Source organism: Larus michahellis, chromosome 3 (genome assembly GCF_964199755.1).
Source record: "Larus michahellis chromosome 3, bLarMic1.1, whole genome shotgun sequence".
Taxonomy (NCBI): domain Eukaryota; kingdom Metazoa; phylum Chordata; class Aves; order Charadriiformes; family Laridae; genus Larus; species Larus michahellis.
The window spans coordinates 36,229,383-36,245,391 of NC_133898.1; the positions used below are offsets into that span (position 1 = coordinate 36,229,383).

A 16,009-nucleotide genomic window follows, 5' to 3' on the forward strand; every position below is an offset into this window, starting at 1 on the left:
ATTTCAATGCAAAGTCCAATGGCTTAGATGGAACTGCTAATAAAAATAAGTTTAAACTAAAATGATACTTTGCACAAGAGTGGCTAAAACAGGGCGCACATTTCAGTCTGCCAGCTCTACTGTAGGAAGCAGTAATTTCAAGCAGAGGGGCCGCTGGACTGAAGAAGCTAAGAACTTCTTAAACCATCAAAAATATGCTGAAAAACAAGCTATCCTTCTAGCAATCTTACAGGTATACACAAAGATGTCAGAATTGGTTCTGATAATGACACATTTTAAGGGGATTGTAAGCGTTATGAGGGTAGAATTGTGAGACCTAAGAGATACAGGTGGTGATCAAAGTTCAACAGACACACCTTCCAAAATGAACTGCAGAACGATATTCCTTAACTTTCTGTTAATACAATATGCAGATATTGTCAAAACAAGATAGAAATGACTGCTAGGCATTTTTCCTGGTTTTATTGCATCAATTCTTTAAGATCCACAACACCTTCTACATAACAAGCCAGACACACAATACTTAATGGGTCGCTATCAATTAAACTCATCGATTTATTTTGTAAACAAAGGTCTTTACAAACTATAACACAATTAGTACCATTTTCATAACTTTCAGTTGCCATATACATATTTTTTTCCCTCAGCTTAATTTTCCCACAGGGCTGGAAAGAGAACACAAACAAACTCGAGGGACTTAACAAAAGCAAAATTCACTAGACTCTTTCCCTCCCCAAAACAAAACATTTGAAAGAGGTAAACAAACTAACAGTTGAGTGCTTTTAGATTGAGCAGCCTATCATTACGACTTCAAGCAAGTGGAACATATGCCTCACAGCAACCACCCAATCCCAGGCACAGCTTCGGGCACCAGAGTGTGTCCGGACGCGACATACTCAGTTCCTCCACCACCGGTAATGACATTATGGGCATTAAAGTGAAGGTATAAGGCGGCAAAGGTGAATATTTTGATGGAGGGCCTCGAAGTGCGAGGGGACCTTTCCTGCCCAACCCTCTCGGCTCGGCTGTCGGCGGTCCGGGGTTGTGCTTTTCACTTTGCGGGCAGCAGTAATGCCCGTCCGGGTGTGGGGAAACGAGGGGACCCGCGACCACCTCCACTCGCCGTGCCCGCACACATCCCCGCAACGCGACCGGCAACGCGGAGCTCCGGAGTCCCGGGTAAACCCACCGCCCCCCTCAAAGTTCCCTCAGCCTCGGCACGACCGGACTGAGCCCCACCAGGCCCCGCTCCCGCCCCGGCGGCCGCCTCGCCGCCGCATTCCCCCCCCCGCCCCGCCTCGCCTCAGCGCGGCTCCCACGTGCCGCCGGGGCCGCCCCGTGGGAAGGCGGCGGGCCCGCCACCCTCGGCGCTGCCTGCCGCGCCGCCCCGCCCCGCCACGGCGGCGGCGCCCGGGAGCGGCGGCCGGGCGGTGCTTAGGCCAGTCGTCGCCCTGGGCCGCACCGGCCCCCGCGCCGCCTCCTGGCCAGCTCCTCCCGGCCCGAGACTGCGGCCTCCGCTCCCCCGCCTCCACTTCGCCCCAAGCGCCAGCGGAGGGGGCAGGGGCAGAAGCCAGCCAGCCCGCCCGCCGCGCCGCTCCCCCGGGGCCGGCAGGGGCGCTGCTCCCGCCCGCCCCTCACCCGGCCCGTCCCGGGCCCCGCCATACCTACGGCGGCCGGAACACAGCCGCTTAGCAACGGCCGCGGCCACGCGCCCGGCCCGGCCCGGCCCGTCCACCCGCGCCCGGCGTGCGCGCTCCCGCGCCGCCGGGCGGCGTGCGCGCCTCCGCCCCCCGCCGCTGCCGGCGCTCCCGGGCCGGAGGGGTCTTCAGCGGCCGCGATATTGGCGTCCGGCACAGTGCCTGGGCGCGCTGCCTCGGCGCGCAGGCGTGAGGCGGCGGTTTCGTCGCGGCCGGAGCGGGGCGGGGGAGAGGGGGAGGAGGGGAGAAGGGGAGGGGGTGGCCTTCCCAGCAGGCGTTCGCCGGGGGCACCCCTCCTGGCCGAAGGCCCCTGCGGGCCGCCCGTCGCCCGTGGCAACAGGCGAAGCCGCCGCGGCGGCGGGGCCTGGCGCGGAGGCCGGGTCCAGGGTCCAAGGCCCGGGTAGAGCCTTGACTGGGCTGCGGGGCCTGGGTCTGCCTCGTCCCCTGGCGCCATGGCCGCTGAGGTGGTGGTTGTGGGATCCTGTATGACCGACCTGGTCAGGTTAGTACCTGGGGGGGCTCCCGCAGGCCGGCAGGCCCCGGCGCGGGGCCGGTTCCCTGCCCTCACTGGGCGGAGGGGCCCCGAGGTCAAAGGAGCGCAGGGCGTCGCAGAGCCCCGGGCAGAGCGGAGGCTCCCTGCGCCTCCCAAGGGCAGGCTGGGCCGGGACGCACCCCGCCCCTCCTACCCTGGGCCAAGGAAAGCGGGTGTCACGTCTCTCTCCAGGCCGGGACAGGAGAAGTGGGGTCGGCGCCAGGTGGGGCGGCGAGGAGCTCTCGGCCCTGGGCAGAGGGAACCGAGGCGAGAAGTTGGCTGCGGCAGGGGCAGGGGGAAGGATCAGAGCCGCCGGTGGGGGCGGCTGGGCCCGGGTGATGTCAGCCCTGCAAATAATACTTTGAAAGAAGACTGTGGGAACGGGGAGAAGTTTGAACGTGTTGTCTGCTGGAGCTTTGATCAGCTGTCTGTAACTTAAGGGAGAAGTGAGACTTGGGTTTGTGTTTTCAGCTGTGCTAGGTGGCTTGCCGTTAGCCTTGCCAGAAAAGCTTGCATAGTAACCCGCATGGGAAATCGTGAACTCTGGTACTCGTTATCAGCAGAGGAGTTTGAAATGATTTTATGAAGGTAAATAAAGCTGGTCAACTGTAACACGTTTTCAGTTCAAAGCACTTGTCTCCACTAGAAAAGTGAGAAAGAAAGCTTAATATTGCAAAGAAACTGAAGTTAGCTCCATGAAGAAGTAGGTTATAAGTTTATTACTTGCAGACAACATTTTCTGTGACACTTGGAAGGAAGAGAGAGAGAGAGAGAAGCTATTCCCAAGCTATTCCTATCCAAACAGGTTGAGAAATGGAAATAGGAAACCCTCAAAAATTTAGCACCTCTGTACCCCAAAGCTGTTTTTTAAATTATGAAACCCTTTTCTACAGGAATGCCTCAATTCCTTTTTATTAATTTTCTGGACATTTTCCTTTTGGATTAATTATATGGGTCTCGTTGTCATTTTTTTTGTACATAGGTACGGTTTGGAAACTTCGTTTAAAAATTAAAGTACAGAAGTTCCTGAAAGCTCTTGGTTCCAGCAGCCTGGGTTTTCTTGTGAATACTAAATATTGGAAGAATTCAAGCAGAATTGCAAGAGTTGGCAACGGTGCAAGTACTAACCTAATCTAGCTGACCCTGCCAGCCCCAGTAAACTTGCAAATCTTTGCAAGTCTTTGATTTGCAGTGTTTTAAACACACCTGTTTTTAAACTATATGTGCAGACTTGGTTAAAATGGGATTTAGAAGTATATGTATCTGGACTGCATCAGCTTGTCCTGCAGGGAAGTCTACATTAAAAAACACAATCCCTGAATCAGCAGACAATTATATCAAAGCCTGTGGGTCAAGAAAGTGTAGAATACATGATTAGAAGAATATGCTGAGGAGTAAGTACAGTTTCAGCATAGACATGTGTTGCAGAAATGATGAAAACCCTTAAATAATCATAGAACCTGTGTCACAAAGATTTAATGCTTTATGTAATCTGCAGAACACGCTGGCAGCTTTCCAAGAAGAATAGCTGTAAGTCAGAGTAAGATCTTTCAGAACTGATCTTGACGTTATGTGTGAATGAGCTATCAGATGCTTGTGACGTTGTACTGAAATATAAAACATGGTGCTCTAACCTCAAGACATTCCTTTTCCTGTCTTTCTAAAATGTGGGAAAAAAAATCATCAAAAAATTGTCTACCAGTTTAAGCACTGCTGACAGATGCAGCTTTGGACTTTTTCTTAACGCTTAAACAAACAAACAAGCAAAAAAGAAAACTCCCATTTTTTTGGCTGCGAGTTTGATACGATAGAAATACAGTCATTTATTTGAAGCCATTTTAACTGGCCATATTGTAACCAAAGATTAAACCACGGGTTGTCGCCATAGATACTGCTACACTGAGATTAAGTGGTGGAAGAAAAGCCATTTCACTTTTCAGTCAGCTGAGAGGATTTCTTAAATTGTACAAATGCTATCACAAGAATGTATCTGACTCACCATTATTAGCTTCTACTTTAAGGAGCAGTGAAGGGCTTTTTATTAATGATAAGCAAATTTGGTTCAACGGAAAAAGAAAGGACAGCCTCATTCTTTCTATAACTAGTACAGGACTTCAGGCACTTACTAAGATAAGAAAAAGCGTGGTTTAAATTTAGCTGGCAAGAGTTTAGTCTGACTGAAATCTCCATGTATTACCCCTCTAGACGTAGTTTAAATGTACTCTGTGTTACAAAAATCCTGGTAAAATTACTGGAAAGTACTAAACTGTAGGCTGGGATGCACCTAGGTTGAGAGCAAAGCCATAGGGAATGATAAGCAAGCTTTATTAAATGTGGTAAAAACTGTCAGGTTACGGTTAGTATTGATGCCAGGAGGGTATCTCTTGACTGTCTTTATATCTGGCATTTAGAGGGGGCTGTACATTGCAGGTTAAACCTAGGGTTCATTTCAGGAGGGATGAAAGAGCAACAGGTTTTTGTGAGTTTGTCATTTATGCTGATGTTTCAGTTTGTAAAGGACAGGGACAGCAGTGATTATGTTAAATGCCTGTCTTTCACACCCATTTGGAGGAGACTAAATTAAATAAACTAAATTAGGAGGGAGAGTCACACAAAGAAGATCAGACACGTTTTTGGACACATTGTGTTTGATAGGCATATTCACAACTCAAGACTAAAGCCTGTCTTTCCTAGAAGATCATAATATTGATTGAGACTCTGCCAGAGCTAGACAATGCTATGTTATAACTCAAACTGATAAAATACCATGTTGGCCCTCCAGAATGCAATCTTGGCCCTCTGTCTGGAAAGCTAGAAGCTCAGAGTGGCAGACATTAAATAGTAAAAATTCCCAGGCCTGTAGAGGCAAGGTACTGAAAATCAGAAAGATAAGCTTCAAGCTACCCTTGGACATATGTTAGCCAGATTCACCACTCAAAAAAGTTAGCATATAATGTTTTTACTCAATACAATAAACTAATGATTTAAAGAAGCATAACCTCTGTGTGAAATGGAAATGTACAATGTGAAATTTGCCATGTCTTACAGAATGACTGAGAAGGAAAAGGACAGGGACCTTCTGTTGAAGACAGTATTCAGATGTAATTTTGGGAAATAATCACATTCAGAAGAAAGGGTAGTGTGCCTTAAAATTCTTTTAAAGGGAAGGGGCCTAGTGGTTTGTTTTTAAAACACTGTTCTCATTGGAAATTCTTTTCTCATTGTCCTGTAGCGCTGCAGTGGCATAATGTGGGTTTTCTAAAGTGAATTTAGTATAATCAAAACAACCTCACGTACATACATGCAGTAAACCACACTCTTTTGCCTTAATAGGACCAGGAACAAAACATATTTGTGGTCAAAATCACAATCAACACTTCATTGGCAATAGCAGCAATAGTAGTAGAAAACAAAACCAGCATTATTCTATATGATCTAGATATCAAACCAGACGGGTACCATCCATAGTGTTATTTAAATAGTTTCTTTTCTGACTAATATTTGCAGACTGGTCGTGGTATTGGCATTTTAATTCATATTAAATCAGGACAAGACTAAACATATAAACCAATGAGAGTCAGACGCACTAAAACAATTAGAATAAACAGGAGAAACTTTGGCATGGCAATTGAAAACAGCAGAAGCAAAGAACAAAATGTAAGATGGAAAAAACAGTCTTCGGATAGTCACAACAGCAACAGCTTTTCACTTTGCCTCACAAGAATAAGGCCACAGCCCAAATACTGGAAAACTCTGTTAGGATCTTCAAAACTTGAAGTCTTAGTTTTCTGTAGACTTCTTTCCTTCCTTCAGGTTGCTTCATTTGCTGTAGGGAGTAGAAATAAAATTTCTGCTTCCAATCTCCTGTTGTAACAATCGTTGTTAATAATTATTACAAGTAGTAAACTGAATGACTGAAAGCATTCAGCAAGAGAAGAAAGACATGGCAGAAAAAACATTGAGCTACAAAGTAGTATGTTGCCTGACTGGAGTGGACAGTGATGACAAAGACACATCTGAAATTAACATCCCAGAGTGGCCTGATGAATGCATTGAATCATTCGCACTGACCGAGCACAATCTCTGCTTATCCAAAATGGCAAAGGTGTGAGATTCTATATCTTCCTCTTAAGCCTCTAGTGGTGATTATTGTCATCTGAACTAAATGTCTCATTGGAAACGTCCATAATCGAAAGGCATGTATGTATTTGTTTTTTAAAGTGCAGTATTTGGGACAATAATTTCAGGCTTTTTTTGTAGGAATATGGAAAGGAATTTTCTTATGTTCCTTTTGAGCGAGCAGGGAAAGGCTCACATATGACTTCATTTTCTTCTTTGCATTGTTTCCAGGTCTTTCACATGTGTTCTCATTTCCACCATTTCTCATGCACGCACAGTCACCATGTTACAATGTTTTTTATTGCTTTAGTGTTTTTTTCTGCTCTTCAGCTTCTCCTAGCAGCAGAGAAAAGTGTTCTAGAATCCTTCAAATCCATTTCATTTGTGTTTTTGTTTTTATCTGTAATGCTTCCCCTGCAGCAGCCACTCCTCATTCTAGTCAATCTGCCGTTGCCAGCAGCATGGGAAAGCACAACTGTGAAGGAATACAAGCTTAGTCCAGTTGAGGAAATTAATCTTTTGGATCCAGAGAAAGGCATCAAGGCATGAGAGAATGTGTCATCTGTGAATTGTTTAGTTTATGTAATAGTGAAAAATCTGGGCTTGATTTCAGAGCCTGTACTATTCCCTTTGTCGTCTTCTCTGACCTAGCAAAGTTTGGATGCATAGTAAATGCAGGATGCACAGGCTCAGTGTTTTATTGTTCTGCCCTGATTTTAGAGGGCCTATATGTCATTTAGAGAAACTCCTCTTTGCCTTCTCTTGCCTGGCAGGAAGGAAGCTGTATCTTGGGGGCCCAAAAAGAAAAACGGTGTTAAAATCAAGTTGATGAAATCCTCAGTAATGAGATTCAGTAAGAAAATTACTTTTTGTTCATATACAGCTTTTGAATATCTGTAGTGGCCTAGACACTGCACATCTGTGGGGCCTGACCCAAGCTCATTCATGTCAAAAGAAGCTTTTCACTGCTGTAAACTTTGTCCTTAAATTGTCACACACTCCCCAAATCTGAGTGATCAATTTATTTTAGGGTGAGACACAGTTTAATGTTTTAGTGTGTTAAAAGTATTTGGTGTTATACCTCAGACCTGAAAAGATTCCAACAAAGTTGCTCTAACAAAAAATGACAAAATGCTGAAGGGGGAAAAAGGAGGAAAAATGTCTGGTTGGGTGTTTCTTAAATTAACACAAAATAACTAGGGCAAGGCCACAAATGACTTTTTTTAACCCATTACAAGAGCTGCATTTGCAACCACAGTTATGAACCCTGAGTGAGAGACAGTGTGCCATTGATCCCAGCTGGCACTTTCTGAAAGAAACTGTTGTTTGTGCAACAGAGGATGCTGTGGGTCCTCTCTGAAAAGGACTGCTGGTGCTAGAACACCTGCTCAACACTTGTCTTTGGCTCTTATCCATGAAAACCTTTTTTTTTTTTACCTTCCTAAATGGAAATGTGGAAGTTTTAAAAGTCTTGGGAAATATGAATATGAAACTGGTCACACAAAGTCTTTCAACTTTAGTGCAACAAAAGTGTTGCTTTCTGGATTTTATTTAATTGAAACCTCCCTGCCCTTTCATTTGGTGTCTTCATTTTGTGTCCTAAGCTATTGTATACTGTAATTAGGCACGGTTTTTCCTTCCAGATGCAATTCCATTTCAGCAATAACTAATATGACTCTTGTTTTTTAGACTTGTTTATTTAGTTCAGTTTTAATAGTATTTATTCAGTAGTGCTTTTGAGCTAAAGAATATCCCTTGTGGTACTACGGTCAGGCCTATACTACATGAATGCCATAGCTGAAGTAATTTCTTTGGCTTTCCAGTAACCAAGAGGTAGCACTATTGGCCCTACTATGCATTTGGAAAACATTTTGAAGTCAGAGGAAGGGAATAGGGACAGTTTGCTTTGTAAAAAGATAGGAAAAAGGTAAAGAGAAATTAGAGGAACGTCTTAAAAACAGGAAAAATAATAGGTAAGACATAAGGTTTTACTGCAGAAAGCATGAAGAGTCTATGGAGTTGAGGTTGAGACAAAAGGCAGGGAAACTACAATACTAAGAGTGACAGCTCCCCAGCTATCCAGAGGCCCCCTGTTTTTCTGCTTCTCTTTCTGCCAGCTCTGGCTGCCTGCTTGCTTTCTGCAGTTTTCTCATATGGCCGCATGGCAAGGTGCAGGGAAAAGCCCTGTTCTAGTCCTGCTGTCTTCTCCCAGCACCAGCATTTTGGAAGATATGGCACTCAGTAAGTCTGCTGTTACCTCCTTCTTCCCATGAATGAGTTCCCAGCTGTCTGCTTCTGTTCATACCAGCTGCAGTGTCTGGTCTGTTTAAGTTTGTGAATTGCTTTGAGATCCTTCAAGATGAAAGGTTCCACTTAAGTGAGATCATTATCGCCTTCTACATTTCTCCACTCCCTGTTCTCTGCTCAAGCTTCTTGTCTCATCTCAACTTGGGGTCCCGCATAGTACTCAACATTCCCAGGTCATGGCAACACAAAGCTTACACACAAATTTCAACTTCCAGTCCTTGAGTTGTTTGACGCCTCTCAGAGTACTTCAGAACTGAAGGTTAAATATATGTATTTTCCTGAGCTGATGCCAAAATACTTAGCACTTGCCACACTGAGATCGTACTTCTGCATTTGCGTCTGACTTCTTGTTATTTTGTGTTCTTCAAGAGACTGTATAGTTCTCTTCCTCCCACTTTTGAAGTACTTACTCATTCTAGGAAGCATTCCAACTACAATGTTGTTCTGTGATCCTACACTATATTCTTATAGCCATACTTTGTTCATGTTCTTGTGGTTAAACTGTAAGCCTGTCAGGGCAGGGATTTCTCTCCTGCCTGGTGTAGTGAACTTATGGAGTGGAACCCTGACAGGAGTTCAGAGGGCTCTTTGTGTTCAAAGACTCACAGGCAGTAACATGGTGTTTGGACAGGAGAACCCCTTTTCTGTTCAGTGACACTTATAGCTGTCGTCTTCATTTTCTATATTTTAACTGACCAGTAAGAGATTTTTTTCACTGTATAGTATCTACGTGTGTTTATTCCCGATGTCATTCACATTCCAGTGAAATTTCCTTCTTTCCTACAAAAGTGAGGTCATCTTAAACCTGTGTTTATGATACTGCAGTCATTTCCATGGCAGTAGACTATGATATCATCAGTGGAGGATTATGCCTTTCCTATGTGTGTTAGCAATTAAAAATTATGGTTTGTCAGATAAAACTAGTGTTTACCAAGCTTTTAGGTTTAGTCCATATGAGGCAGGGAAACTATTGCTTAATTCTCTAGAGAGTTCACTTGGGTAATGGAGTAAATGAATCCAGAAACATTTTGATCCTAGCAGGTGATAAGTTTTGGGGGGTATTTTTTTCTAACGGGAGAAGAAAATCAGCTACTCCATCTTGTGTTCTCTCGCCTGGCAAAGAACGCTTGTCTGAAACACCGTGATACTCATTGTTTTGTTATTCAGAGCTGCTTAAATGTTTGACTTAAAGTATCACAATTTTCTAGTCTCATTAGACTGGCATTTTTCCCCTTTGTAGGTCAGTAAGCTATTACAGACTACCCACAAAAGTAAAAAAACGTGGTTATCAGTCTTTTCATCTTTTTAATGGCTGCCCCATTAGCCAGGTATCAGTAGCTGAATCTCTTTGTTGAACCTTCCTAAGTATGTACATGCTCTCTCGTGGGTTGGTGACAGCAGAGGCCAGTTACAACACTGCAATGGCAAAAGTAAATTCATTCATTGAAAATGTAGTGTCCAGTGTTAAGATAGTTGCTAATGCAGCAAGGTGAAAATTGTGGATTCACATCATAATTTATTTCCTCCCTTCAAATACTTAAGAATCTTTAGGCCAAGGCAGTAAACTTTTCTAAACAAGAGTGAAGAGAAAGGGAAAAGGGATTAGATAAAAGTTTTTAGAGAAAGAACATCATCAGTCTAGGTATTGCAACACAAGACAAAATTTGTAGCCATTTTTTGGTAATATAGTTTAATTACAGAAATAAGCTAAACCTGTGCACAATCAGCCTGTCTGTTTTCCCACATAACTGAAATGAACTCGTATAAAATATCTGTTTAAATATACTGGGTCAGAACATTAGAAAAAAATCTCAAAATGGTGTGCCCTAATTACATACAAGAGTTGCATGTGTCCAGTTTTACATAAAGTCTAGGATGTGAAAAGGTTCTCCCTGAAATTATTACCATGTTAGTAACTACAGTAGAAAGAAATTCCTTTTCTTATTGATGTTCATGGAAATGAAGCCAGGCTGGAATGGAGCAAAAGATAGACAGACAGAATTATTCTACGTAGTTTTTTGGAAACTGAGATTACTAATACGATAATAGACCTGGCCCATATTTACTGAGCGTAAAGTCAGGTGATGTTACAGCAACCTCCTGAGCGTGCAGCTTCCCTATCATTCTGCATTCCTGCTGAGCCTTCACCTGTCTCTGGAAAACCCAGAGTGACGCCTCTGTTTGAAGAAAATGAAGGGTCAGGAAATAATAACATTATGATCAGGGAAGAGGCTGTTGGGGTAAAAGCTTGTTTACCAATTGTCCAATGTCAACATCAGGAACGAGGGGTTTGTGTTCATTTCTACTACAGAAAGACGTCATTTTATTTAGCTATGGACAATAGCGTATGGCCATGGCTTCGCATTGTAACATCCCACTTTACAGATAGCACAACTGTTGCCTTTTGCTTCCTGTAGGGTTCTTAGACATCTCTGCAGTTCCAAGTAAATGGCATGCAAAATAGTGATATGCTGGGCATTGGCATTGTCAGTACTTCAGGGTATTCCTTGGGCTTCTGCTGTCTCCCAACGATACAGATTGAATGTTATGTTGTGTTATGAATGTACGTATAATTTCGTCTCCAATTAATACTCTTTTACCATATAACTCCCACATTTTTTTTATTGCTTTGGTTGCTGTTCCTGCTATCATTGGAAATTCTTTTTGACTATTTAAAATAAAACATTTATTTCCTTTTCAGTCTGGAGGTGTTTGCCATACAAGATTCACTACAATCAAAGGGGAAATTGTCTAAAAGAACTCCTTTGAAAATACTTGTCACAATAAACCGTTGTTAGGCACTATATTTTAACACCCAACACTAAGAATATTGTATTTTCTCCCCCTTTATGAGCCACAGAATGATATGATTAATAGTTCTGTTCTGTCTTGTTAATGAATTACTTGCTGGCTGTACTGTTAATGGAAATAACCATTTTCCTAGATGCATTTCTAGACATAAATATCTTCGGGTGAATTTTACTACTCCTGACAGTAAAGAGCTGCTGGCACAAATCAAAAGCTGCAATAAAAATTGTACAGAGTCGATGGTAACAAATTTGTGTAAAAACACTCTGGGCAGGCATATATATGATGTTGCCTCTAGGAGCTGTCTGAGCTGTTCTTTCCATAGGAGCGTACCAGTAAGGTTTTGTTTGCTTGTTTTATATGGCTGCAGTTGTTAGCCCCTCTATCAAGCTGCAGTAAGTTATTTGATGCTGACATCCCTGGTTTCTTCCAAGCCTAATGTTGTATACTTTGAGCCTGAAGAAAATATAAAATGATTTTTCACTAGTATGTTGCCTTAGTAGGTGCAGCTTTATAGAACACGTTGATCTTTGTGACAACTAATTATAAAATAAGAAGTTGGTAATGTTCCCAAATATATCAGTTGTGTGCTCTCTTCTGGGTTTTATTATTTCTACTAGATCAATAGTATGTCATCCCTGAACAATCTCCATCTATGATTTCCCTTTATTTGCCTTCACCTCTTCTTGTTGTCTTTCTACATCACGTTCTTACAGCGCACTTTTTACTGTATTGCTCTTTTCCTGCCTCTCATCTTTCAAAAAATAACTTTTAGTTCCAAAGGATCATAATTCCCTTTCACTAATTTATTCCATTTATCAGTTGCTATACTTCCTATCCTCTCTCAGATCCCTGTTTATACAAAATGCATAAACCTTGATAGTATAAACAGCAGAAAGAAAAACACTTGTAGGTCAGAGCTGAAAGTAAAAGATGGAAAGGAATATGAAAGACAGTTCAAGTTCAATACTCAAGTGGAAAGACAGGCATTTTCCATGTTCTCAGCTGTAATGAGAGTGACTATGCCTTCCTTCTTCTAATTGTCTGATCCTGTTAGTATTTTTTTTAAATTATTATTATTATTATTTTCCTTGTCTTTTTTTTTTTCTTTTTCCCAAGAAGAACAAAGTAAAATATGACACGTTGGGAAAAAGCAGTTGGTGATTTTGCTGGAGCTCATAGAACTCCATATAGAGGCAGCAAAAATGAGCAAATTTTTCTTCAGTTTTCATTCCCTGTTACTCATTAAATCCTGTACAGCAGTGGAGATACAGGAGTTGTCCATCAGCAGGCATCACAAACCGGGGTTATACAGAATTACACCTTTCTGATTTTTAGAGATCTGCCTTTCCCAGGAGAGCTTAAATGATGAAAAAATTAAAAGATACTTACTGTCATGGGAGAGTTAACCTTGGCCAGCAAAGCCCAGGTACCCTCACCTGCACATTCTCATCTTTGCCCCACAGGCCTTAATGTTACTCTAATCTAAGATTTTAGTAGATGCCTTTATAATTAGATTGAACTTCAGATAAAGGGGAGTTTTATCAGTGAATCAAGGGTAAAATAGTTTCAAAGTAAAAACTTGTCTAGTGAAGGCACTGTGAATTTAGGCCTGAAGTGGTCAGGCAGTTGGACAGGATGAGGGTTGTAGGACCCTTCCAACTCCTCTCCTCTCCTCTCCTCTCCTCTCCTCTCCTCTCCTCTCCTCTCCTCTCCTCTCCTCTCCTCTCCTCTCCTCTCCTCTCCTCTCCTCTCCTCTCCTCTCCTCTCCTCTCCTCTCCTCTCCTCTCCTCTCCTCTCCTCTCCTCTCCTCTCCTCTCCTCTCCTCTCCCCTCTCCCCTCCTCTCCTCTCCTCTCCTCTCCTCTCCTCTCCTCTCCTCTCCTCTTTAAATATATTGATTACCTTTCTGATACATTCAGTAAGTATATTTAAACTAAATATTGTTTTGGTTATACTTTTCATTTGTGACCCATATGGATTCTGCAGGAAGCACCGTACTTACAAACTTGATGAAAAATATCATACTAGCCAAAATTATTGTCCTGGGTATGAGATTTTAGAGCAACATCTTATTGAAGAAAATTATTAATATTTGGACTGAACTCTGCTTCATCTTGATGACTATATAGTGAGAATACATCTATGACGTTGCTCTTAATATAGTAGTTTATAAAGCACAATATGCTTATGTGTAAAATGCCAATACTTAGTGGTGGTGGTGGGGCGTCCTTTTTTGTTTTTTAAATTAAAAAAAAAGACTGGAAAAGACTGATGACAAGATTTGTAGGGGGGTCAATAGGTGTTCTATTTTCTGCATGATAGTAAAGCAGAAGCACAGATTACTTTGTTGATTTACCAGTATGTAAAAAATCCTGATGACAAGAACAAGGACCTAGTGGCCTATCCACTCAACCATATTCTTTCCACTTTGTTCATTGTTGTCTGATAAATCTTTCCTTTAAGAGGTAGAGAAAAGATTAATGTTCACATATGTCTTGTTTGTCTTAATCTGTCCTTGGGCACGTAAAGATCACTCCTTGCTTGGATTGCAAAGGTTGCTTTATTTTGTGTTGTTTTTTTTTGCTTTAACCCTGGTATTTCATCATAATATAATATTCTGTTCAGCATAGGAACCGTAGGCAGCCTTCTTCAGTCCTGGGTGAGCACAGCGTGTTTCAGAGACAGTCTATTCTAACATCACCATCAGATTGCCTTGAAAATAATTATGTAACTGCACTTCCAAAAATAATATAATCGAGAGACATCAATGAAGAACAACGTGGGAGGCAAATAGAGAGTTGTAATTTTGAAAATTTCCACAATCTTTCTTAAATACAAAACAGATGTTTGGTAAGAATGATGGAATGTTTGCTGAGACTTAAATATCTGAAGATAGATTCATATTTGGGTTTTTTTTTTTTAATCTGTTTAGAGCTTCAAGTTCAGAATGAAACATTCCACAGATTATGACTTCGTCAGTGTTGTGCCCACCTTTTCCTAAAATATAACTGCTAGTGATGTGAGGAAAAGTTACAGGTTGGTTGTTTCATGAGAAGGCTTTTCACTTTTGGCAGTTAGTCCAATAAATAATTTCTTTGTGTTGAAGGTTTCAAACTTAGAAATTTTGTTTTCTTGGTGATACCATCATTTCACTGAAGCATAGTACGGTGTGCTACTGTAAATGCGTCACGACATTCATCTGCATGCCTTCTTGTTTGTTTCATCTTTTAATATCGAGAAGAGTAAAATTTGCATCTGTGCAGAGGGTCAGCAGAAATGTTCATTGAAGTTCTTGGAGGGCTGTGGACATCTATTCTCATTCAACGTGTTATGAAGTTTTGTCTTTTTAAGTGGAGGTTGTGATTGCACATAGAAGAGGATATCAGTCTTGTGGCCCTCCTACCTGTAGTCACAGCCATTCATTTAATGTTCTCCTCTGCTAGAGATTTTCACCATTTGTTTCAGTTCAGCTGTTCACCCGTTCAGTAATGAGATCTACAAAACAGTTTGTCTTTTATATATATATGTATTTGTATTTGATAAAATATATATTTTGTCTGATGGCAAAACTGATTGAAAAGATTCCTGCTGCTCTGCACTAATTCATCATTCACTTGTTTGTGTTGTGGTGACAAACTGTAAATCCTGTAAAATCAAATTCTGAATGGATGACGAGGTAAAGCTTTTGCATCTCACTCTGCCACTGTGCTTCAGCACTGTCCTGGGAAGGGACTGCTCTTTAAGCATCAGTTATTTCGGCTGGTACCAGTCTGGGTAGTGTTTCTACACTGTTCATTACTGAGAGCTAGAGAGAGAAACCAGACCATCAAATATCCAAGCAATAACCAATTATTTGAATTCTCTGAAAAGTTTTTGGTTTTTTTTAAAGAAAAACTTGTCATGTTCAGGGACATAGCGGGGAGAAAAACCAGAGATTTTCTATGATTTCTAATTGTCTCTTAACAATTTTTTCAGTCATTAAAGATCTGAAGTGAGACTAAGAACCTAGAACTGGATAGCCCCATACTTAAACCAAACTGTAGTTAACTAAATTCCTGAGGTATTCTCTTTATAAATCTTGGAAGTTTTCTACCTTCCAATAAGATGTTTTAGTGGATTATTAAAAGGGATGAAAGCATAAACGAGTTAAGAACATCAGATTTTGAAAAGAATTGTGGTCTTTTTGGCTCCGTGTTATGGATACTTTCCCATAGCATATGTTCAAATCTTTAAAAGTTAAGCTAGACAAAACACACCAGGGCTAAACCAAAATGTCAAGCCAGATCCAAAAGAGGTCTGAGACATTTCCACCACAATGCTGTACTAATATTCCTAGTTAGAGGCAAGAACTGTTCTCTCCTTTGTATTTGTTCAGTTCTGAGAATCATGAAAACCCAGTAAATTGTGTGTACTAGACAGTGGCTAGTTACACCTACTCTAACCTCACAGGGATTTTCCCCATTCTAGGGAATTCCCAGGAGGGAAGAAAGAGATGGTTTTGTTCAGTGATTCAAAAAGAACAGAATCAAAGCTGAATTCTAGGCA

The 16,009-nt window shown here is 42.0% G+C and overlaps 2 protein-coding genes across 2 annotated transcripts in view; one reads left to right on the forward strand and one right to left on the reverse strand.

Annotated features, from left to right (window-relative positions):
• The window catches only part of BABAM2 (BRISC and BRCA1 A complex member 2), a 177,260-nt gene extending 175,463 nt beyond the window's left edge, over positions 1-1,797 (reverse strand). The window contains exon 1 of the mRNA XM_074579678.1: positions 1,665-1,797. The gene's annotated coding sequence lies outside the window, so the exon portion shown is untranslated. The remainder of the gene's footprint in view (positions 1-1,664) is intronic.
• Positions 1,798-1,929: 132 nt separating this feature from the next.
• The window catches only part of RBKS (ribokinase), a 69,959-nt gene continuing 55,879 nt past the window's right edge, over positions 1,930-16,009 (forward strand). The window contains exon 1 of the mRNA XM_074579679.1: positions 1,930-2,199. Coding sequence (XP_074435780.1) covers positions 2,150-2,199 — 50 coding nt within the window. The 5' untranslated portion in view covers positions 1,930-2,149. The remainder of the gene's footprint in view (positions 2,200-16,009) is intronic.